The sequence below is a fragment of the Tiliqua scincoides genome, chromosome 9 (assembly GCF_035046505.1).
Source record: "Tiliqua scincoides isolate rTilSci1 chromosome 9, rTilSci1.hap2, whole genome shotgun sequence".
NCBI classification, from domain to species: Eukaryota; Metazoa; Chordata; class Lepidosauria; order Squamata; family Scincidae; genus Tiliqua; species Tiliqua scincoides.
Window position 1 is genome coordinate 8,022,689 of NC_089829.1, and position 24,693 is coordinate 8,047,381.

At 47.4% G+C, this 24,693-nt stretch overlaps 1 protein-coding gene and 1 pseudogene across 2 annotated transcripts; one reads left to right on the top strand and one right to left on the bottom strand.

Moving 5' to 3' along the window:
• The first annotated feature begins 375 nt into the window (after positions 1–375).
• TNFRSF14 (TNF receptor superfamily member 14) lies at positions 376–22,411 on the top strand. 2 transcript variants are annotated; one of them, XM_066637222.1, is made up of 9 exons: positions 376–476; positions 1,835–2,154; positions 11,502–11,619; positions 13,360–13,485; positions 14,928–15,083; positions 17,653–17,743; positions 19,244–19,422; positions 20,250–20,266; positions 21,114–22,411. In XM_066637222.1, the coding sequence occupies exons 2-9, from the start codon at positions 2,116–2,118 to the stop codon at positions 21,216–21,218; spliced, it is 831 nt and encodes a 276-aa protein (XP_066493319.1). In that variant the 5' UTR covers positions 376–476; positions 1,835–2,115; the 3' UTR covers positions 21,219–22,411. The 2 variants fall into 2 exon arrangements, with proteins under 2 accessions (XP_066493319.1, XP_066493320.1); XM_066637223.1 differs by having other exon boundaries at positions 1,842–2,154.
• On the bottom strand, positions 15,790–15,909 carry LOC136660748 (5S ribosomal RNA; annotated as a pseudogene).
• Positions 22,412–24,693: the final 2,282 nt, after the last annotated feature.

Below are 24,693 nucleotides of genomic sequence, written 5' to 3' on the forward strand. Positions count from 1 at the left end.
TCCCTTGAGAAATTTCGCTTGAATTTCTTGGAAGTCCCTTGGCTGAGCTTGAAACTGACCAGATGTTTCTCCTTAAAAGGAATTTGTGTTGCATTGCTTCAAATGAATGTTCAGCGTCAACCTGACACACGCCCCAGTGTCATTGCAGAGAACCAGTCCGCACTGCCTCACATCTCAAGAACAGCTGAGATGAGTGGCGCAAGAAAGATGCATGACCGGTCACATGGCAATGAACTAAATGCATGCTCTTGAGTCAGGAGGTTTTTCTGAGATTGTTTGCAACTCAACTCTGATCCATTTTTTAAAGCCATTGATGGGGTGGGGATTGACCAGAGCTGGGGGAGGGTTTGGGGATGGGATAGGGAGGATCTTGGTGGCAGCCATGCACAGGGGCAAGCCTTCTCTGTAGTGGCACCACAATGATAGAATTCTCTTCCAGGGAAACTGAGAACTACTCCCCTCCTCATGGCTTTTTGGTAAGGGCTCAAAGCATTCCTGTTTTGTCTGGCGTTTGGTTGCTGTGTGGATGTCAGCCCTCTGGGCCTCTGAAATATGGCTGTGACTTGACTGCTTCCTTGGTCTAATTTGTTCCCCATTGACCCAATGAAATCTGTTAGATATCTGTTTGGGTTTACGTTTTAAAATGTAATATTAAAAATTAATGTTTTAATGCCTTGTTTGATGTTGTTACCTGTTGTGATACTTTGTACTTTATTATAAAGCTTCATAAGCCACCTTAGGCATTTGCTTCAGCATGGGAAAAATAGGATATGAATAACTAAACAAACAAACAAATAAAGTTCCCCCTCAGTTTTTTCAGACTTATGCGTGCAAAACAGCTAGCATAGATCTGAGGAGACCCACAGGAGGCCATTCAGCCTATGGGGAGATAAATAAGAAAAAAAATTATTTATCTCTCCAAGGCTGTCTGTCTGTTCTCCACCACCAGCAGTGGTGCGGGATATTATGGGATAAGATCAGGCTGTTAACTGTTTCCTTCCTCCTTGTTAAAGCAATATCAAGACAACCCATATGAAGTTAGGTATAGGTCACCAGAGAATGCCAAGGTTTGATTCTGAAATTTGATTCAGAAATTGATTCCCAGAAGTGTTTGGGATAGCGGATTTTTCCGTATTTTGGAATACTTGCATGTACGTAATGAGCGATCTTGGAGATGGGGCACAAGTCTACGCACAAGCTTCTTTTATGTTTCATATATACCCTTTATACACATAGCCTGAAGGTAATTTTATACAATACTTTTAAATAATTTTGTGCTTCAAACAAGGTTTGTGCAAAAAACACAGTTTGTGATTTAATTTTTTTTTACATGAAAAGAGGTCACGTTGGTGCTCAAAAAAGTTTGGCATTTCGGAATATTCGGTAATTCAGAGTTCTGGATAAGGGATGCCCAACCTTAGGATTTGGGGAGAGTATATTTGCTAGGTGGGGGTTGCAAGTTTGCATTAGTTGATTACTAAATGAGTTCTAAATTGGCTTAGTCCTATTGGAACTCACTTGAGCTGGGCTGGGAGGCCTTGTTCGGGTGTTGAAACAGGATGGGCCAGGTCTCTTGGGTTGCTGGTGGGAAGCACTGCTGCAAGCTCTCTGGCATGCCCTCAAACCTTTCGGAGAATGATGAACAAACGAAAGCTCCAGTAAGAGAAAAAGAAAAAGAAACAACATGATAATTAGAGTCAGCAGCACTGCCAGGAAACGGGAGAAATTCTATGCAACTAGGCGAGATTCTTCATCTGTCTCTGGGGAAGGGAGGAATTAAGGGAGGAACCTTCAGCTCAGCTTCGCTGGTTACATTTCACTTTCACTTTCACAGTCTGTAGCTGCTCCTCCGGAACCTTTGGACACAGATCTCCAGCTCGGCAGCTCCAGCTCCCTGAACAGATCTCCAGCAGCTTGTTTTGTATTGTTTTCTTCTGCTGGAGACCACCCAAAGGCAGTGGGGGATTCATGGCGAGGCTTTCAGAATGCTCGGAGCTGCAGTGGGAAAGGAATCCATGAGTCCAGAAGTGGCTATAACTGGAAGGAAGACAAGCAACAGGGCTACGTAGCTATGTCCAGACCGAAGTACATGCACAGCCCTGTGGACTGGCTGGCATGAATCTCCCTGACCTCTCCTCCAGGACCATGCCCCAAGTAAGTGGATCTCTGCCTGGCTCCAACTAAATGTGAATCTAGTGTACACCAAAGCTGCTGCCTTAAGCTCACCTGGCTCAGGATTTTCTTCCGCTGCCTCTCCCAGGACTTCGGACATGGGTTTGTTTCAGCCCTACCTGGAAACACCAAGGATTCAACATGGTGACTGCCTCCTGAGACGCAGTGATCGTGTGCCCCAGATCTACCTTGGAATATAGCTGCGACTGTGGGGTTTGCAAGAAATATTCAGCACAGGCTCCCAATATCCCAGGGTGTGGGCAGAGTCTTATCATCCCCACTTCCTGTCAGCTGACCAGCCCCTCACACCCCATTATTTCGAATTAGAGAGAGTGTATTTGGCAGTTTAGGGTGGTGGAGGGAACAGGGTTGTTGTAACTTTTAATTGGTTTGTCGCTGAATGAGTCAATGGAAACATGTATTCATTGGTAGGCACTGAGTTTAATTGGTAAGGAAAGAAGGGGGTTGTGGGCAACAGGTGTGCCTTTATGGTGCCACTCTTGGCGTTGCAGTGACGAACATATTCTGGAGCTTATCTTTCTTACTGATTGTTGCTGGTAGCTTTCATCTGTTAAATTAGTGGTTCCCAAACTTTTTCGACCGGCACCTCCCTTGACCTGCTGGGCCACTGGCTGAGGTTCCCCATTAGGACTACGATCCTATACATTTTATACGGCGTTTTTTAAGGTTTTTCGCGAGGGTTCCGTGACTCCCTTGTCTGCTTTCTACAGCTCCCCAGGGAGTCACAGCTGACAGCTTGAGAACCACCGGGTTAAACTGAAAGTGAGCCTGCACGGAGAGAGTTCCTTAAATTGAAATGCTGATAACCTGCAAATGTATTTTCTTTTAACTGATTAGCTAAGCGACAAACTCACAGATAGAGGAGTAAGAAACTAAAGAGGGTTTGCTTGATCATTCAGGAAAGGGAACCAAGTTTGCCTCAGATTGCATCAACGGGAACTCTCTGCTTTTTGGCTCCGGACGATATAATTTTCTCACTCTCGACATGCTGCATCCCAAACTGGTTTTGACAAGTCCTCCCCGCTCCGATTCCCACAGAAGGCTGGGTCCATGTTCAGCATGTACACCCTGATCCCTGCTGTGTGCACAGAATCAGACAAGGGTTTCCAGGGGACATCCACTAAAACTGAGCGTTGGGAGAGTTAGAACTGACAAAAGAAAATATTTATTTACCCAGCGTGTAATTAGTCTGTGGGACTCCCTGCCACAGGATGCGGTGGTGGCATCTGGCCAGCATGCCTTTAAAAGGGGATTGGACAAATTTCTGGAGGAAAAGTCCATCACAGGTTACAAGCCATGATGGGTATGTGCAGCGTCCTGGTTTTAGAAGTAGGTCAGAATGCCAGGTCACCAGGATGCACTTGTTGTTGTGTGCTCCCTGAGGCACCTGGTGGGCCTCTGTGAGATACAGGACACTGGACTTGATGGGCCTTTGTCCTGACCCAGTAGGGTGGTTCTTGTGCTGTTTGTGTGGCAATTACACTGCTCTTACTTAATTCACCAGGCAGGTCTAGACATCCTTCCTCGTTATCGTTCTTCTATTGTGGTGGAAAATGGTGCGGTTTGAACGATGGGGGCGGCGAACCGCTTTCCTCGTTGAGCGCAGAGATGGGAAGCCTGAGTCAAATGCAGAGCGCGGTTGCTTAAATGTCAAAGGCACATATTGGCTAGTACCTGTGAGGTAGGAAGTGAGGAGTGACAATGCTCCCCCCTCCTACACATGCTCAACTTTGTTTTTAAAAAAATTGAAAAACGTCATGGCAAAGTTTAAGAACAAAAACCTTCCCAGGCAAGCACTCACCTGTCGTACTGCCCTGTATGGGGAAGGAGCGCTCAGCTAATTGCTGATCTGCACTTGACCTGGTATTTTCTTCAGGGTGTCATAGCTTCCTTGATGCCATACCTGGGGGTGATTTGTTATTCTTTTCTTGCTGTCTGTTTCTGACAGCCCTCCAGAGATGTGGGAGGTCCCACGTGGCAGGAGCACTGGAGCTGAGTGAGGAATGCTCCATGGAGCTGTTGCACCTGCGCTGGGCAGGTGGCAACTTCTAGTTTCAGAGTAGCTAAGATGGCTCTTCTAAGGGGCCCTGTTCCAGGGCATGTCTTGCCCTGTCTTTCAAGTAGACCAGATATAAGGGAGGCTGTGGGCTGACCCAGATCTTTAGCACTGACTGACAGTATGGACCTTTTATCGATGCCGTGGAACTTATCATCCCACCTGCTGCTTCTGATGTCTGGGGTGATCAAGGAAGGCCGGACCTGGGGTGCGTTCCTGGAGAGGCATAAGTTCTGCCCATTGAAGCCCTTTCAGATGGTGTCACCTGGGCATCCCTGGGCCACTCAATGGAACAGCACGGGTTGTGCATTCAAAGGACCCCACATTCAGTCCCTGGCATCTTCACAGAAGGCTGGGAAGAACCTCCCCTTCTGTCTGAAACCCTGGAGAACTGCAGTCAGTCAGGGTTGACAGTTCTGAGACGGATCAAGGGTCTGACTCTGCATATGGGAACTTATTTATTTATTTTATGTTTCACATTTTTATACCGCCCTTCCTCCAAGGAGCTCAGGAGCGGTGTACACAGCTGCTCCCCTCCTTTTGTCCTCACAACAACCCTGTGAGGTAGGTGAGGCTGAGAGAAAGTGACTGACCCAAGGTCACCCAGGAAGCTTCATGGCTGAGGGGGGGATTTGAACCTGGTTCTTCCAGGTCTAAGTTCACCTCCCAAACCACCACACCACCTTGGCTCTTAGGCAGTCCTCATTTCTCCAGGGAGCCATTGTGGGATCTGCTCCTCTTCCTTTTCAGAGGAGTCCTCATTGGGCTTGAGGTGGTAGCATGGCTGAGTCCTGACCCCCAACACACTATGGAGGTAAATAGGGATTTGCAGCCCCCCCCCCCCAACAAATGTCTCTACTTTCAAAGAAATGCATCTTCCCTAATGGAATACCCCTGCAGCACCAGAAAATTCCCCCTTCTTTTCTCTCCCCGGTCTCCAGCACATCATGCACTGAAGGCAGAAAGAAATCCCCAGCTTTTCATGTCATTTCCCTGCAATAGCAGAAGTAGTGACAAAATTCTGGGTAAAAAAAGAGGTCATCGACACCTCTGTTTGGTTCTTCCCTGAACAGTCGGGCAATGCACCCCATCTGTGTCCAATCATATGCAGCCTGTGATGAAAGACTGGATGCGTTTGCAGACTGTCAGAGAAAAATGTGACTGGACTGTCCTAAGGGCAGTGGCGTAGCTAGAGGGGGGGTGCAACACACTATGTTTTGCATGGGGTCCCACTGCAGCGTGCAAGGAGCCTCTCCTCTTTGGAGCCAGGTGTACACCTCCGTTTTGATCTCCCCACCTGGAATGGCTTCAAAGGGGAGGGGGCGCTCTTGCATGCTGCAGTAAGGCTCCCTGCAAAACTTAGTGCTTTGCCCCTCCCCAGCTATGCCACTGCCTAAGAGTTTAGTACTTGGTTCTTTGGCATGTAGCCTCCTCCCTTCCAGTTCTTAGCTTGATCATACACCCCCTCCTGTGCTATTGTTAGTTTCAGGAAGCTTCCATTGAAAGTCAACGATTAAAAGGCCAAATTTCAAACACCAGGCACAGTCAGTTCTCTTGGTGCCCCTAAATTCGAGATTATTTTTTTCCTCTGCTTCCTGTTTACGGATCCTGAAATTCCCCTTCCCAGAGTCCAATTCTTTGTTTATATTTGTTCGGATAGGTGGACACCAGGCTCCATCTTGTGGACAAACCTGAAAAACACAGGGGTCTTACGGAGATGTCCAGCTGCCCCCCACCTCACCACTCCATACCATCTAAATGCAACCTCTGTGCGTCTTCTGTTCCAGCCACTTGCACCCTGAGTTGAGATCTGTGTTTTCTTGTGGAGTTGATTGTCCAGATTTATTTTAAGCAGGCAAGGAGAAAGTTCAAAGTGATCTTAGGAGAACATTTCCTTCTTCTGCTCTATCATGCTGAGTTACCCCAATCTGTTCAACTCAGAGGGTTAGCATCAATGGGCGGTGGCTGAAGGACCTGATCCCAAAGACCACCTCTGTGCCTATAACTTTCATGTGGCATTGGGGCAGCAACTCCTTCAAGGTCCACCTAGGCAGGAAGGCGCCCATGGAGGGCAGTTCACCAAGGGTTTTGTGAAATATGGACCTGGTTGTGCTCCTGCTTTCAATCCACTCCTTATAACGCCCCTTTCAACCTGAAGTTCCAGTTCATCTCTGTGGTCCCACATCTTCTCTCTTCCTCCAAATGCCAGTTTCAAATCTATGTCTTCCACAAATCCTTTCTCTTCCATCCCTCTCCATCCAGTCTCCATCCCTCTGCTGAAATGATTCCTATAGTCCAGGGGTGCCCAAAGTTTTTGGCTGGAGGGCCACATCATCTCTCTGACACTGTGTAAAAAGAATCAATTTACATTTAAAATTTGAATAAATTTACATATGTTTACATAAAAGAATATATTAAAGATGAACTTGTATGATTGAATGAATGTCTTGCAATAGCTCAAGGCCTATAAAAGGCCTTGCACAAAGCAAGGCTAGCCTTTCCTTCGCTGCCGCTGCTGCATCACAGACGTGAAACAGCAAGCAGTGGAGGGAGCCCTCATCCCACAGCTCATGCGAGAGGTCAAGCAGTCACCCTCACGCTGAGAGCCGTTGCATCGGGCCAGTTGTGGAGGGCCAGAGGCTCATTGGAGACTGGGGTCTCCCCGAGGACCGCATTGAGAGGCCTTGAGGGCCGCAAGTGGCCCCAGGGCCGGGGTTTGGTCACCCCTGCTATGTTCCAATCCTACTTAAATCCCCATGCAGTGGCAAGGGCTATGCTGCATCCCATGGGGGATTTTTGGTTGTTGGAGGTCTCCTCAGGGGCAGGGGATATTTGTCCCCATTTCCTGGGGGTAAGCCACAGCAGCCACAATGTGAACTTGGACCTGTGCTGGTGATATTGGACCTGCACAGGACTTGTGCTGCCATTGCTGAACCTGCTTTCTCTTGGGCTTGGTCTGCCCACCCCACCCCATTCTTCCTTCCTTTGTCCCTTAGGGTGCATGTGAATAACCCTGCTTACTAAAGTTCTGAGGTTCAGTCCTTAGCATCTCTGGGCAACATTGGGGAAGACCCCTCTTGGGGAGCCTGGAGAGCTGCTGCCAGTTAGTGCTGGAAGCAGTGAAGAGGACAGACTCCGCTGACTCACTGTTGAAAGCCTCAGCTAGATAGCTCAAGGTATGACTCAGCAGAAGGCAGCTTCCTTTGAGAGGAACAACTCTGCATGTGGTTCATTTGTATTTTTGAGGCATATTTGTCAGTCTGAGGTGTCAGTATGAGTAAGGAGCAGTACTTTTGATGAGTAGATAATTCATCAGTTGTTTTTTTTTTTAACTGTCTCATTCAGACACTTTCTTTGAAAAGCAGCTCCGAAACCTGCTCACTCAGATACATGGTAAAAACCATGGTAATGATTTCACCCAGTGTTTCTCAAACTGTGGGCCAGGACCCACTAGGTGGGTCGTGAGCCAATTTCAGGCGGATCCCCATTCATTTCAGTATTTTATTTTTAATATATTAGACGATGCTATCATGGTATGTGACTGCATTTGGGGAAATGTTACAGACCTATACTTTTAAAAAGCTACTAAGTATATTCTTTTAACAATGACAGTCAATGGGACTTACTCCTGGGTAAGTGTGGATAGGACTGCAGCCTAGGATTGAGAAAAAAATGTTCCTGCTTGATGATGTCACTTCCGGTCATGACATCACTTCCGGTGGGTCCTGACAGATTCTCATTCTAAAAAGTGGGTCCCAATGCTAAATGTGTGAGAACCACCAATTTAACCTGTTTTTGCCCCGCCCACAGGTATTCACACTTGGTCCCTGTTGCATATACGCAACATTGGGCGGAAATGGCTTAACCTGAGAAAACAAAGTGAATCTGTTGACCTTGGAACACTTAAAGGGTTCTTTTCTCTTGCAAACAAAATACGCAGGGCAGGAAAAGCAGAACAAAACGGGGAAATGAGAGTCATTGTGCAATGGCTAATTAAGCGCCCTGGTGTTGAAACCATTTCTTTTGAAGCAATTTCCACTTTTTGTGTTTTGGGGTTCGTTTCTGGCTCAGAACTGGTGGGGGCCTGCCAAGGAACATCACGTACCTTTATCACTTATTTGCTGTTTTCCTGTATCTGTGAGAGGAGGTGATGCTTAGTCCCAGCTGGAGAAGCTGCAACCACTGGTGTGGCTTCAGCCAGAGCTGGGATTATGACAAGCAGATTTCCCCCATTCACTTCCTTTCTCGTTCCTCTGGTTTGCTCTGCCTTCTGCTCTCCCTGAATTTTGGTTTAACTGGGGGTTTGTTTGGATGACACATTTGCCCCTTCGCTGGCCCCGTGTAAATTACAGACATGCATCTAACATTGTGCGCATGTCCTAGCATGTGTCCCCTCCCTTCCTGGTTATGTAATTATGTGGGGTTTTGCATCCAAAATACCCCTTTGCCTATGCAGAGGTCCAGTTCTGATGACCTCTCCCCACCCAACTACAGTACCAATGAAGCAAAAGGAGGGGTCAGGACGCCTTTAAAAGAGGATTAGACACGTTTCTGGAGGAAAAATCCATTATGGATTACAAGCCATGATGTGCATGTGCAACCTCCTGATTTTAGAAATGGGCTATGTCAGATGCAAGGGAGGCCACCAGGATGAGGTCTCTTGTTATCTGGTGTGCTCCCTGGGCATTTGGTGGGCCACTGTGAGATACAGGAAGCTGGACTAGATGGGCCTATGGCCTGATCCAGTGGGGCTGTTCTTATGTTCTTAAACTACAATTCCCAGGAAGCCTTGCAGGTCTCTTGTTATCTGGTGTGCTCCCTGGGGCATTTGGTGGGCTGCTGTGAGAAGCTGGACTAGGAAGCTGGACTAGATGGGCCTATGGCCTGATCCAGTGGAGCTGTTCTTATGTTCTTATGTGTTTAGTGTGCAGATACACTGATGCTGGTGCATAGCATTTGGCTGCCTGGAATAAGCATCAAATGGGCCCCCCTCTTCCATCCCCTTTTGCGTTTGTACCTCCAGTTCCTGCCTTCTCCCCTATTTCTGATAGGTGTCATTTTGCCTTTCTTCCTCTTTAGGTCACCTATAGCAGTAGGCTGCTCTGCTGTTCCTCAGATGTGGCCCCAAATCTGCTAGCACTGCATCCTGCTTCATGACAGAACTGCGTCATGCAAGCCCCTAATTGCATAGGGCTGGTCAGACGGTAAAAGTCTGGTCCAAGCCGGCCCAAGGAGCACTTCCAAATTGAATCCCAGAAAGGGATCGTGTGACGTTTGCCACAACTATCCCGCACTCTGTCCATCTCTCCAAATTCTCTCTTCCTTCGGTGTCACACGTGCAGATGGACGCATATGTGATTTTGGGCACAAGCCTATGCAGGTCTACTCAGAAGCAAGTCCTATTGAGGTCAAATGGGACTTACTTCCAGGAAAGTGTGGTTAGGATTGTGGCCTTTCTCTGTAAACTGCTTTGTGAACTTTTGTTGAAAAGTGCTATATAAGTGCTGTTAATAATAATAATAATAATAATAATAATAATAATAATAATAATGCATTGATAGAACATGCAGCCGATTGTACTTCTGCATGTAGGGTTTTCATGTGCAAGATGAGCTGATGCACCCTAGCGCACTGGGAAAACACTGTGCAAAAACAATCCTGATTCAGCAATAAATATCTAAGCTTTTACAAACAGAAATTCAGGTCTAGAAGTGCCAACGTCTAATGGGGAGAGAAAGCTCTTTTCGCAGGTAAACAGTTGCATAGCAACCTGAAAGCAAAATAGTCAGGCTGGTAACCAGGCATAAGAGATCATAGGGACACACTGAAATGAAGGCTGGGGCATGGAAACCAGTGCGGAACATTCAAGAACAAACACATACCGCAGCCTAATATAGTTATGGTTAATCAAATTGCATTTGACATGAGTACGTCTCTTCATTAATAGAGAGTAGCATTTGCAGAGCATTGTCTGATTAGGCAAAGCTCTTTCCGTATCATGACGAACTCCTTGCAACAAGTATTATGCCTGTATTGCAGATGGGGAAAAATGAGGCTGAGAGGCTTGCCTAAGGTTGCCTCTGAGTTCCTGGCAGAGGTGAGATTCATACCAGGGATCCGCAACTCAGTCTGTAGCCATGTGTACATGCCATGGCAAGAATATTAACCAGTTTGGGCAGAATAATGAGGTGAGGTTTGAATGGAGGAAACCGAGGCGCTCAGCTTAGTCACTTAACCACTGCGCCATACCAGCAATCCCTGATATTAACCAGTAGTTCTCTAAATGACTTGCCGCTCATTAGCCAAAATGCCAGAAAGTGGAAATAGCTTTCCAGCTCAGCTTCTGCAACAAAAATGAAGGAGCCATTATTCAGCTAGCAAGAGCAGATTAAGAACTATTAAAGCATGTGGTTTAGTGGCAGGATCTAAGATAACTGAATTTACTTGCTGAAAGCCTTATGAAGACTCCAGAGTCATCAATGAGTCTCATTCTTTAGAGATGTCTGAAGAAGAGATTTTATATCAAATTGGGCTATCTATGGGCATCTTGGCAATTGTTGAGATCAGTTGGCTGGGTTGCCGTTAGAGTACATCCATGTTAATTGCGGTTAGTTATCACTGTGAATAATGTACTTGAGACTTTGAGATTCTCCTGAATATAAAACTATATTGACTTGAAAACTATATATAAAAAAATGGTCCGGTCCGGCCCATCAAGAAGATCAATTGAAGCTGTTGCCCCAGGGCCTAATCCTATCCAATTTTCCAGCACCGGTGCAGCCACAATGCAACCCCAAGGTAAGGGAACCCATGTTCCCATACCTTAAGGAGGCCTCTGTGACTGCTGCCCCACCACAAGATGCAGTGCATGCCCCATTGGCACAGTTGCACTGGCACTGGAAAATTGGATAGTATTTGGCCCTCAGGCAGCAGATTGATGGAGGGCACCCATCTCTGTCCACCCCTGTTCTTCCTCATCCTTCTACTCCCTGGATTGGAAAAAGAAGAAGGGTACAAAGATGAAATGGGGAAGAGAGTGTTGAATGAGAGCATTGGACAGTGGGAGGAACAGAGGCTGGCACATTGGCAGAATTGGGCATGCCTCCTCAGGTGTTAGGCCCTGGAAATGGTTGGCCTTGGAAATGGTTATGTCTTCAATAGTGTTCACATGTATTATTTGCAGTTGACTATCGAGAAGCATTATAGTTGAGCACAGCACCAACAAAACCTCTGTTCTCGCTTTCCCCCGAAGATCTTTTGCATCAGCCTTTGCCTCCTCCTTGCCACAGAGCTGCTTGGTCTAGAAGCAACCACCTGCAAACCATGGGAGTACCAAATCAAAGAGAACTGTTGTCCGAAGTGTGGGATCGGTAAGTAGATCTGCTTTGAATTGCATCAGACAGGTCAGTTTTCAATTTTGCTAGACAAGGACAGTGCACAGGTCTATCTGCTCACCTTCGTACGATATAAATTTAACTGAAAATGGCTTTCCCCACAGAATTCTGGGAATTGTGATTTCGTAAGAGGGCTGAGAAGTCTCAGTTAGACATCCTGACTCCCCCAACCTACAATTCCCTGGGGAGAGCAATGACTATAATGTCAGTCTGTTATGTGGATACGTCTGTTATATGGGACAAAATGTTGATCTTTGTCCCGTATTATGCAATCCTATACACACTTACCTGAGAGCCCCATTGAATACAGTGGTTGGCAACCTTCAGTCTCGAAAGACTATGGTACAAGCCTACAGTACCCGGTATTCTGAGGAGGTCTCCCATCCAAGTACGAACCAGGCCTGACCCTGCTTAGCTTCCAATATCAGACAAGATCGGGAGATAGTGTTCAGTATAGGGAGATGGTTGCCAACCTTCAGTCTGGAAAGACTATGGTATCAGCCTACAGCACCCGGTATTCCGAGGTGGTCTCCCATCCAAGTACTAACCAGGCCTGACCCTGCTTAGCTTCCAATATCAGACAAGATCGGGAGATCAGTATAGGGAGATGGTTGGCAACCTTCAGTCTGGAAAGACTATGGTATCAGCCTACAGCACCCGGTATTCCGAGGTGGTCTCCCATCCAAGTACTAACCAGGCCTGACCCTGCTTAGCTTCCGAGATCAGACGAGATCAGGCATGTGCATACACATGGATCGGATTGAATGGTTAACAGGGACAGATCCAAGGGGGGGCGCCATAGGTGTGCCCCCCAAAAAACTGTTGTGCCAGTGGGAAAGGGTGCCCGCTGGGATGGGGAGCAAGCCCAAGCACGGCTGGGAGCCCAGGACTACCTGCCTGGAAGAAGCGGCTCCAGAGGGCAGAGTCAAAATGGGAGTCCAGGTCTTCCCAGCAGGTAGCTCTGAGCTCCAAGTTCAGATGGGAGCACAGGTCCTCAGCCACAGAGGCCAAAGTTCAACCAGAAGACCTGGTTTACCCCTCTGGTTGACCTGGGCTCTGGAGTTAAGGCAGTGTTCATACTTCACCCCCCCCCCACCCAACACAAACACTGGATCTGCCCCGATGTGGCAGGGACATTTTGGAGCAGGACGAGACAAGAACCACCCTTATTCTCCCCAATCCCAAAGTCAGACAATACATTATTTAGGATTAAGCAAAAAAACAAAAACAAAAAAAACACACACAATTAAAAAAGCAAGTTCTTGAATTCTGCTGAATTCATCATCGGACAGAAGGTAAGCAACAATGTAAGAGGGAATCTAGAGAACTCTCTGGAACTCAGGACCCCACTTGGTAGACCTGGCCTCCCAGTCTTTCATTCTTAGCTCTCCTTCTTTGGTGTTCCCCCCACATGGTGTCACCCAGTGTGGTCCACTTCCCCTGCACATCCTAGTGATTCCACTAGTCTCATTGTCTCCTGTCTGTGGATTGTGAATTTTTCTGTTAATGGACAACACAGTGACCTAAGACATTGAGATCCCTGCTCATGAATGTCTCAGAAAGCATGAGAGGGATCCCCAAAACATGAGAGAAATCCCCATTATGATCCTCTGAGGAAAACGTTCAAGTGCCCATTCTGGGTTGTGAACGAAACACAAGGAATGCTTCACTGGCAGCCCACATGTTACAAGCACCAAATGAACCTCTTTGTCGTAGGAGAACGAGTCTCGAGACACTGCACGGTTGATCTGGGGACCACCTGCCTTCCCTGCACAGAGGGCACCTACACGGACCACCCCAATGGCTTGACAGAGTGCCTCAGATGTCACAGCTGCGATCCAGGTACAGTAAAAAATAAAGACTCGATGTGGGATGCATTTATCTCAACTTGTCCGTATTTCTGGCTATGCAGAGGGGCTTAGTTCAAGTTGCAGTTTACTCTCAAGAAAATAATGCTCAAAACTGCTCCATAGCTTTCACCACTGAAAGGACCTTATCTTTGATGCAAAATCAGTATGTCCAACTTCTGTAGATGGCTGTCCTGTCAGATTTGATTAAAACTGCCTCTGTTCTGAACGATCTATTCCAGTGTTTCTCTAATTGTCAGTCAGGACCCACTAGGTGGGTCACAAACCAATTTCAGGTGGGACCCCATTCATTTCAATATTTTATTTTTAATATATTAGACTTGGTGTGATGTGATGGTATGTGACTGCATTTGGGGGAAATGTCACAGATTTGTACTTTTAACAGGCTACTATGAAGATGCTTTTAACAATGATAGTAAATGGGACTTGCTCCTGAGAAGTGTGGGTAGGAATTCAGCCTAGGATTGTTAAAAATTTTCCTGCATGGTGACGTCACTTCTGGTCATAACATCACTTTCGGTGGGTCCTGACAGATTCTCATTCTAAAAAGTGGGTCCCAGTGCTAAAGGAGTGAGAACAACTGATCTATTCAGATTGACTTCCTTGGCAGCCTCTCAGTATTTCATAGAATCATAGAGCTGGAAGGGTCACTCTGAACAGAAGAAGCTTGAAAATAGTGTTGTCCCTGAAGCGATGTACATGGATTAGAATGTCTCTGCTAGTGTAGCTTGTACTGCTCTGTTGCATGATGAAATGGTTGGCAACCTTCAGTCTCGAAAGACTATGGTATAAGTCTACAGCACCCGGTATTCCCAGGCGGTCTCCCATCCAAGTACTAACCAGGCCTGACCCTGCTTAGCTTCTGAGATCAGACGAGATCGGGCATAATGAATGGAGCTTCATTTCCTGAAAAGGTCTCCCTTGCATCAGATTCAAAACAAACATCTGATCATGGCTTCCTCCTTCCTTAGCACCTTGAATGTTAACAGTGGTTGTATCCAGGCCCCGGGGCTTTTCTTAGAGTGTCCTTTTTTCTCCCCAAGTCCTGAACTATGCTGAGCTTACAAAAGATCAACAGGAAATAAACCTGATGTATTCCACAGGGCAGGGAGTTCCACAGGTTACTATCACAGTCCCTTTTGCTTACGATTTTGCAGAGATATGTTTGTTGCACAGAGATGATCCGTCCTGTTTCACCCTTTTAGGCAAAAGTATCATATGAGTCTGTGTGTATTTACGGGCCCTCTTCTAGATGCTCTTTTCAAAAATCTCCTTGACTATCCTCTTCTGTCTCCAGCTGTAACTCCATCAACATCATAAACGCTCAGTCTCTTCCACTGGGTAGGACTCAGCAAGGGATGCCTCTATACACCAGGATCCCTCCAGCTCTGTGATTCTGTACCTCTGTACTTGCAGGATCTCACCTGAGAATCAAAGAACCATGTACCTATACCAAGAACACTGTGTGCTCCTGCAGCCCAGGTTACTTCTGCATTCTTTCCAGTGATGGGGGATGTGAATTGTGCCAGAAACACACAGTCTCTCGTCCTGGTTATAAGGTGACACAGCCAGGTAAGATGCAGAATCATCATGAAGATGCTCCCCTGGGAGGATCCATTCATTTCTATTGCCGTGCCTCTTAGACCGTACTGCATGTTGACCGTGATTTTGTGTGAGTGTAGAAAAGCCACAGAATGCAGCACTGCTGGTCGGTTTGCCAAGCTAAATTTTCTTTCCTTCCTGCCCCAGGATCATACCCCCTGCAGCCCTGGAATTGCCCCCTCCCTACCCCTGGATCAGCCCTGGCCCTCCCTTGCTCCCTCCATTTGCATGCTCATCAGCCCCTCCTGTTCACCCCAGTGCGGAGATCACTCCTTCCCTCCTGCCCCTGAGTTTCCCACTGCCTCAGCCCCCTGATTGCCCTCTCTCCAGCCCCTCCTGCCTCCATTCACAGCCCCTCCAGTCGATTGCCCTATTGATCTTTTCTTTCCTTGCTTTCATTTGAAAAGGCAGGGAGGGTGGAGGAAGGGAGGCAAAAAGTGAAGTGGGGAGACTGGCTGCCTAGAGTGACCTTTCTCCACTTCCTTCCTTCACTCTCCATGCCTTTTCAAATGGTAGGTTGAGGAAGGGAGGGGAAGCTTAATCACCTCTTACTTACTTATCCTTACTTACTGCCGTGGTGACCATGTTGCAGGGTCCTGCCTGGACCAACCATGCTAGGTGGGATTGGCTGGGGATGGTTGGTTGGCAACCTTCAGTCTCGAAAGGCTATGGTATAAGCCTACAGCACCCGGTATTCCCCGGCGGTCTCCCATCCAAGTACTAACCAGGCCTGACCTTGCTTAGCTTCCGAGATCAGACGAGATCGGGCATGTGCAGGGTAATAGTTGCTGAGGAAGTGCACTAAAGGGCAAAACGTGGCTGTCCAGCTGTGTGGTCCAATCAAAGATGCATGGTTTGTGAGAAGGATCATGCAGAGTGAAGTCCCAATTTTTGGGAAAGCCACCCACTCCTGAGCTCAGTGGCTGCCTTTGGTGTCAGCGGTGGGATTTGCAAGCTTGGTACCTGAAAAGTCATGCATTGGGAAGGATCAGGGTCAATATGAGAGAGACCAACACATCTCACGGATCGAATGCTATATGTTGTACTCAGATGGTTCTCATATTCAACCTGTGGCTTTTCTAGATAATGTGACTCAGGTATCAGGGCTGTGAACAACCCTTTCTCTGGTACCTTGGAAAGCTGTCGTCTGTGACATCACTAGGGTTTGCGACACCCGTTGTGGGAAACCAGCCATCACCCCCATGATGGACCTCCTCCCACGCAGTGGGCATGGGTGAGCATGGTGATGCACCATTGCCCCGCCCCTGCAGGGTTTTTGGCTATAGCTTTTGTTAGAATAGAGATATTTCAGTGTGGTTTGTTTCACTGCATTGTGCATGAAATTACGCATCAAATGATATATAATATGATGATATTATTTGAAAATATCAGGATTTTAAAATTTTTTGGCCAATAGTAGTGTCATCTCCCTGAGCCCGTGACCTCGGGCTGCCTGCAGTATCTAATGATGCTACTGGCTGTACTCAGTCAGGATAGACATTCCTGAGCTAAGAAGCCAGAGGTCTGACTCTGTAGAAGGCATGTCCACGGACACAATTAAGACTGGACCAATAAAATTAGTGGTAAAGTCCACATTTTACTTGCAGAGAGTCCCAGGTTCTAATAATAATAATAATAATAATAATAATAATAATAATAATAATAATAATACAGGTATTTCTATACTGCCTTTCTTGGTCCTCGGATTTCTCCTTAGACTTCATTCAAGGCGGTTTACATAGGCAGGCAATTTAAATCCCCATAGGGATTTTTACAATTTGAAAGAAGGTTTCTATTTTTCAGGAAACCACAACATTCAGATGTTTCTTTCTTGATCTGATCGCACATTCTGGCCTCCATCCTCCCATGCTCAGAGCAGATGGAATAGCTCTGCTCAGCTTGTCAGGTGCTTCAAGGTCACACGGTGCCGGTGGCCTCGAACTGGCGACCTTTGGCTGTTATCTTCAGGCAAATGGAGGCTCAGCCCTCTAGACCAGACCTCCTGCCCAATCCAGGTTCCATCCTGGCACTGAGTGTCTCCATCTAGGGCTGGGAAAGATGCCTATGCCTGAAAGGCTATAAAGATTCTGCCAGTCAGTGTTGACAATACTGAGCTAGAGGAACCACAGTCAGACTCAGCAAGCAGCTTCAGAAGCTCGGTTGTGGAACACCTGCTTTGAATGCAGAAGGTCTTGGGTTCAATTCTTAGCAGTGATTCCAGGTAGGGCAGGGAAAGCCCCCATGGCTGAAACCCTGGAGAGCAGCTACCAGTCAGCGTTGAGTTAAATGAACCAAAGTCAGACTCAGTGGCAAGGCCCCTGCAAGGCCCCCCTCCTCCCAGGCGAAGCCATTCCGGCATACGTCCTGTTTTGCTCCCATCTCCTGAAATGGCTCCAAAGTGGAGATGGAGGGGTCTCTTGCATGCTGCTGCGGTGAGGCTCCCTGCAAAACTTAGTGCTTTGCACCCCCTCTAGCTACGCCACTGGTCAGACTCCGCATAAGGCAGCTTCCTATATAACTTCTTGTCTTTTGTTTACAGGCACAGAAACCTCCGATACCAAATATGAGCCCTGTCCTCCTAAAACATTTTCAGTCACTGAAAACGCCTCCCTCTGTCAACTTTGGACCAAGTAAGAACCTTGAGCCTTTTCTGCTGCTGTGATACTGCTGCATGAGTGTCTGATGTTACGCCTTCCTAAATTCTCCATGTCTCTTTCCTGCGACAGACTGTTTCCTTCCTGTTATGCTGGAAAAGTCAGAGAAAGACCAAAATTGTCATTGCATTATTGGGAGGGAGAGGGGGGTCCAAGTTCGCTTTGCTTTTTTGGTGCCCTTTTGCTTCTGCTCTTAGGAGACCATGGGAGGAGCATGATTGGTCTATAATCAATAGAGGCAGGAGGTCTGGTCTAGAGGTTTGAGCCTCCATTTGCCTGAAGATAACATCCGAAGGTCGTCAGTTCGAGGCCACCGGCACCGTGCGATCTTGAAGCAGCTGACAAGCTGAGCCGAGCTATTCCATCTGCTCTGAGCGTGGGAGGATGGAGGCCAGAATATGCGGCCAGATCAAGAAAGAAACATCTGTTGTGGTTGTGGTTTCTTGAAAGATAGAACCTTTCAAATTCCCTATGGGGATTTAAATTGCCTGCCCATGTAAACCGCCTTGAATAAAGTCTGAGGAGAAATCTGAGGACCTAGAAAGGTGGTACAGAAATACCTGTATTATTATTATTATTATTATTATTATTATTATTATTATTATTATTATTATTATTATTATTGGGGGGATGGATGGACTCAAGTGCTGGGACTTGCAGAGTTCATTAAAGTGACCCTAATTCTCTTTCCATCCCTGGAACACTGAACGCTAAATGCAGAAGTTCAGCTTTGTTGACTAGCAGCAGGGCATCTGAGAGGAATTTTATCAGGGGGTACAAAGTTTCTTTTGGACCCCTTTGGAAAGAGGGAGGGGTGAAACGGAGCTGGGGAGGGTGGTGACGGGCAAGCAGAACAGGGGCAGGGAGGGGCGAAACAGGTTAGGGGGAGTGTAAAGGCAGCTGGAAAAGTCTTTGGAGCCCAGGTCTACCCACCATCAATAGTGTCCCCAGCATCCCGTATGGGCAACAAGTCTGAGTAGATAGGAAAACATAAGATCCTAGGAAATTTCTGGGTCCCCTCCTTTGTCTCTTGGGCCCCCCTTTGGACCCTGGGCCCGGGTACAAATTACCCCCTTTACCCCCCTCTCCTAGGCCCTGACTAGCAGCACAACCCTCTGCAAGTCTACTCAGAAGCGAGTCCTTCTGTGTTCAGTGGGGCTGATTCCCAGGAAAGTGTGCCTAGGACTGCAGCCTCAGTTTAGCTGAAGAGGTAAAATGCATCCGAATCAGTTGGAAGAGAACTTGCAAATTAACTCAGCAGTGCTTTAGAGGTCTGGCAGTGCTTTGCCAAGGCGACGAACTCTTCAAGGACATTTTTGCCAGAGTCACGGCACCAGAATTCTGCCACACTCCCCCCCCCCCAGCTGCGCCCTCTCTAGAAGTGCTGGTTGAAAAGCCCTGCTCTAGTTTCCAAACCTCACAGTGGGCACAGCCCTCCTTGAGATCCCTGCTGACCTCTTTGAATCTCTGTTCCAGCTGCAGCGAAAAAGGCTTGAAGGAGAAAAGGGCTGGCAGCAATACATCAGATGCCGTCTGCGAGCCCCACGAGCGCAGTCACACAGCCACAGTTGCTGCATCTGCCTCTTTGGTGATTCTGGTCTTGCTTGTTGTCGGCATCTTGGTGTACCTAATAAGGCGGAAGAGCAGCGGAAAAGGTAGGTGGGTGGAAGATCAGTGGCACCCAGGGGCACAGTTATTTTAACACCCCCCTACCCCTGCAGAAGGTCTTAGAAAGTCACTTCCCAGTTTTCAGCAACTAACAGAAGAGCTTTTCTAAGACCACCGGAAAACCTTCTGGGGGTTGGGAAAGCTGTGCGTGGGCTACCCGGGCCTCAGAAGCCCTCCAAAAAGCACCCATCTGACCCCCATGGCATGGCACCTGTGGCATTTGACCACCCTGGACTCCTTAGCTATGCCACTTGTGGCAGAATGGACTCTGTTGCTACAAATCCACATTCTGCAACTACTTCTAGCCCCCTTTGCCTCTGAGACCTTCCAGAGCAGTTAAGAACATAAGAACAGCCCAACTGGATCAGGCCATAGGCCCATCTAGTCCAACTTCCTGTATCTCACAGCGGCCCACCAAATGCCCCAGGGAGCACACCAGACAACAAGAGACCTCATCCTGGTGCCTTCCCTTGCATCTGGCATTCTGACATAACCCATTTCTAAAATCAGGAGGTTGCGCATACACATCATGGCTTGTACCCCGTAATGGATTTTTCCTCCAGAAACTTGTCCAATCCCCTTTAAAAGGTGTCCAGGCCAGACGCCATCACCACATCCTGTGGCAAGGAGTTCCACAGACCAACCACACGCTGAGTAAAGAAATATTTTCTTTTGTCTGTCCTAACTCTCCCAACACTCAATTTGAGTGGATGTCCCCTGGTTCTGGTGTTATGTGAGTTGAATAAAGGAACCTGTTTTATAGGCCGTCTTCTAAAAAGTGCACTTCTGAGACCCCTTTCCATTTCCTTTGCAGACAAGCCTGGAAAACCGGTGAGTACATCTTCTGAGTCTTCCTATCATGCCTCCCTTAAATGCCCCTTCTTTCTGCCCCTCTGTCCTTCACTGTGTATGTATGTAGAACCTTTACTGGCATAAACAAACTATGAAATCTAAGGATCTCTCTCTATATATAGAGAAAAAGAGAGTTGGACATGAGGACTTCTGAGAGGCAAGGAGGCTGCATGTGGCCTCCCTGTGCCTCAGAATACCTCCCAGATGCAACCAGAAGACTCTTCAGGTGGCCCTTTCAGGCACGGGGTCAACACTCATGTTGTATTGAACCCATGGGTGTGGAACTCACAGATGAGAAGAGCCCACAGTGTGCCACTTTTCAACAGAGAAGTTCACAAAGTGGTTGACATAGTAAAATAAATCAATAAATAGTTCCCTGTCCCCAAAGTATTCATACTAAAAGACAGTGGCAGCAGCCACTGGAAAAGATGCTATGCTGGGGTGAAAAGGGACAGTTGCTGTCCCCGTTCTAAATAGAAGATGACACCATTTTAAGAGATTCTTCTTTGCCCAGTTAGCAGGTGTGTGTGTGTGTGTGTGTGTGTAAGAGTGGAAGAAAATATGTGGAGGAGAGGAGAGTAGTAAGCTAGAGCATCTCTCCTGTCCTCCACACTTCATCCCATTCCCCCTCTTCCTTTTATAAGGCAGGGAATGGGAAGAGCCAAGGCTGACCCTTTATCAGGTAAGTGAGAAGCACTTGGCATGCTGCCTCAGGTGCAGGAAGGTCTTGGGTTCTAATCATGGCCTGATCCTATTGGTTCAAAATGGCTTAGGGATTTAGTTCCTCTGTATAACCTTTCTTTTTCACTTCACTTTCTTTTTAAAGCAAGAAGCAAATGGAGACTACGTCCATGTTCAAGAGCTGGACACCAATGTAAGGACACCTATGCAGGAAACGGCTCCAAACCTTGGGGAGCCGAGTTACGCATGAAGCTGAATCGCTCAGGGAATCGAGCCAGGGAAGGACAGACACGGAGCATTCGGCCTCCATTCTGCTCTTTGCCGCTTTCCATCATGGACTCATCTTCTGCACCAGCATTCTAAGGACTTGTTTTCCTCTTGAGGAAGGAGAAGGACAGAACACACTGAAGCAAAGAAGAAGGCAGAGGGATCGTCAGGGACAGAACTGTGGTGGCAGAAGAGAGCTGTAGAAAAGGGAGATAAGATGGGAAGCGAAAGGAACTTCACTACAAAGATAAAAGGAAGTTAGCCTCAAAAGCGCACATCTAGAGAGAATAAAAACATTGCTTTTTTTGCAATGCTAAGTATGTGAGTGGGCTAACACATCTCTGAATTTGAAGGATGCCGTTGTTTTTAAAAGGGGTTCTATAGTAATGGGACATTTTATAAGGTGGAGGTCAAGTTCGTGGCCCTTTAGATCCTTCTCTCCTGAAATATATTCCTAAGGAAAATAAATCACTGAGGGCGCAATCTGAACCCCTTATGTCAGTACTTTCCAGCACTGGCATAGCGGTGCCAATGGGACATGTGCTGCATCCCATAGTTGGGTGGCACTCACGGAGGCCTCCTCAAAGTAAGGGAATGTTTGTTCTCTTACCTCAGAGTTGCATTGCCCTTATGTCAGTGGTGGAAAACACTGACATAAGGGGTTAAGATTGCACCCTAACTATGCTTACTCTAAAGGAAGACACACTGGGTTCAAATGGACTTCTTCCCAGATGAGGGTGCAACTTAAATTTGCTTTGAATTGCAGGTGGGGGGGGGGAAGCCACTGTCAAAGCTTGGATTACCAAATCAGAGGGTGCTTAACTGAACTGTGGAGCTTACCACTGAGCAAAGATCTGACCTGGTGAGAGATCTGCAGAGGCAAACTCTGGGGTCCAAATCTGCCCCCCCCCAGCTTGGAGATGATCGCCCTAAATTGGGGTCTTAGCAGAAAACAACCCCCAGGGCCCAATGCTGCTTCATCAACCAGACCACAGGACTTCTGTGGAAACTATGGAAATTATATCGCTTGGAAACCTTATGACTTTATCATAGTCATGATAAAGAAGAGGGAACACAACCCAACTGCATTATGGGATCAATTGTCATTTTTTAAAAAAACCAATCCTATGGTAACTATATATCTTGAATTTATCTGAAATAAACTGTAAGCCAGTGGATTGTAACTCAAGTTTATCAAGTCACGTAGATGAACTCGGGGTGCCGTCAGTAGCAAAATCTGTCTGTATTGTAAACTTGTGTTGTGCTGCAACAATCTTGTGCTGTTGAAATGTTGTATGGGTTGCATTTCGTGTGCTTCTGCCTCTCGCATTTAGAGCATCTCCAAATTATGCCCTGCAGTCAGTGGCAATCCTAAGTTTTGCGTCACACGGTGTGGGAGGCCAGCACATCACCCCCAGGATGAACCTCCTCCCCCGCAGTGGGGAGGGCAACGCCCCGGTGGTGGGCGTGGTGATGTACCATCGCTCTGCCCCCAAGCTAGTTTTTAGGCTATATGATAGAATAGAGATATTTCAGTGTGGTTTGTTTCATTGCATTCTTCATGAAATTACACATCGAATGATATATAACATGGTAGTATTATTCGAAAATACCAAGATTTAAAACATTTTGGCCAGTTTTTGCCCCCCCCCAGTGCATCACCTGGAGTGGCCTGCAGCCCCCCATCCTCCTAGCGACCCACTGCCTGTAGCGACCCATCTGCCAACCAACCCATGTTGATTAATAATCTGAGCCCATAAGTATTACCTTGGTATGCAACCCCCTCACTTCTTCCTGTTTTCCCAACGTCCCTGCCCATATTCCCATGTTCCCGCTGATGCCTTGGCTCACTACTGTGGAAAACGGTGCTTGGATTAATCTAAAACACATGTTGAAGGACTGCTGTCTCCCAATTGAGCCTGCCTGAATCTCACCCGGTGACAGCGACACCTGACAGAGCTTTCTTGGTAGCAGAACATAGACAGTGAAACTTCCTTCCCCTTGAAGTCCCCTTGAGAAATGGGCTATGTCAGAATGCCAGCTGCAAGGGAGGGCACCAGGATGAGGTCTCTTGTTATCTGGTGTGCTCCCTGGGGCATTTGGTGGGCCGCTGTGAGATACAGGAAGCTGGACTAGATGGGCCTATGGCCTGATCCGGTGGGGCTGTTCTTATGTTCTTAACTACAATTCCCAGGAAGCCTTGCAGGTCTCTTGTTATCTGGTGTGCTCCCTGGGGCATTTGGTGGGCCGCTGTGAGATACAGGAAGCTGGACTAGATGGGCCTTTGGCCTGATCCAGTGGGGCTCTTCTTATGTTCTTAACTACAATTCCCAGGAAGTCTTGCAGGTCTCTTGTTATCTGGTGTGCTCCCTGGGGCATTTGGTGGGCCGCTGTGAGACACAGGAAACTGGATTAGATGGGCCTATGGCCTGATCCAGTGGGGCTGTTCTTATGTTCTTAAGTCTTCTTGGCCCCCACACTACAGTTTTGCTGCTTTCTTTTTTAGTATCACTATCTTTCATCCTGAATTTTGTCACTGTTTGCTTTGCTTGTAAGTTCAATAGAACTTACTCCCACGTAAATGTGTATAGGATCACCACCTGAGTGATCTAGGGTCAAATCCTATCCAACTTTTCAGCACTGCTGTAGCCGTGCCAATGGGGTGTGTGCTGCGTCCTATGGTGGGCAGGTAGTATACAAGGTAAGGGAACATTTGTTCCCTTGCCTCAGGAATACATTGCCGCTGGAATGTTGCAAAGGATTGGGCCCTTAAATAACAGCACAGTCCTAGTATATGCATGTTTTCTCAGAAGTAAGCCCCACTATGTTTTGTGGGACTTACTCCTAAGAAATATACAGGATTTCAGTATGAGGCTGCAATCTGTTGAAAAACATACCTGTCTATAAGTGTGTCTTATAGGGACTTATCAATGGAACTTATTTCTGTGATTATGTCCATACAATTGCATTGTAAGTCCCATTGAAACATCAACTACTTTCTAGAAAAAAAAGGCACTTGAGGGGGGACATGACTGAGATGTACAAAATTATGCAGGGGGTAGATAGAGTGTATAGAGCAGGGGTGCTCAATAGGTGGACCGCGATCTACCGGTAGATCGCCAGGCAAAATGAGTAGATCGCGGAGACCTGTCTCTCCAAACTGTTAATATGTCAGTTTCGTCTAGTCCCTGTTGGTCTCTCCCTGCTGGTCTCAGGGCGCAGCCACAAAGAGTTTCGGGGGGCTGGGAGTGGGGAGCTCCTCCCCCTACAGTGCAGCAAGGCTGGGCATGTGCCTCTTGGGGGGACCTGTGGCTGCCCCCAGTATGTGGGGTGGGGAGAGAGGAGAGGCCTCCCGTGTGCTTCCTGAAGCATCTGGTGGGCCACTGTGGGGCACAGGAAGCTGGACTTGGTGGGCCTCCTCTGACCTGGTCCAGCAGGGGCTCCATACATCAAAGGGG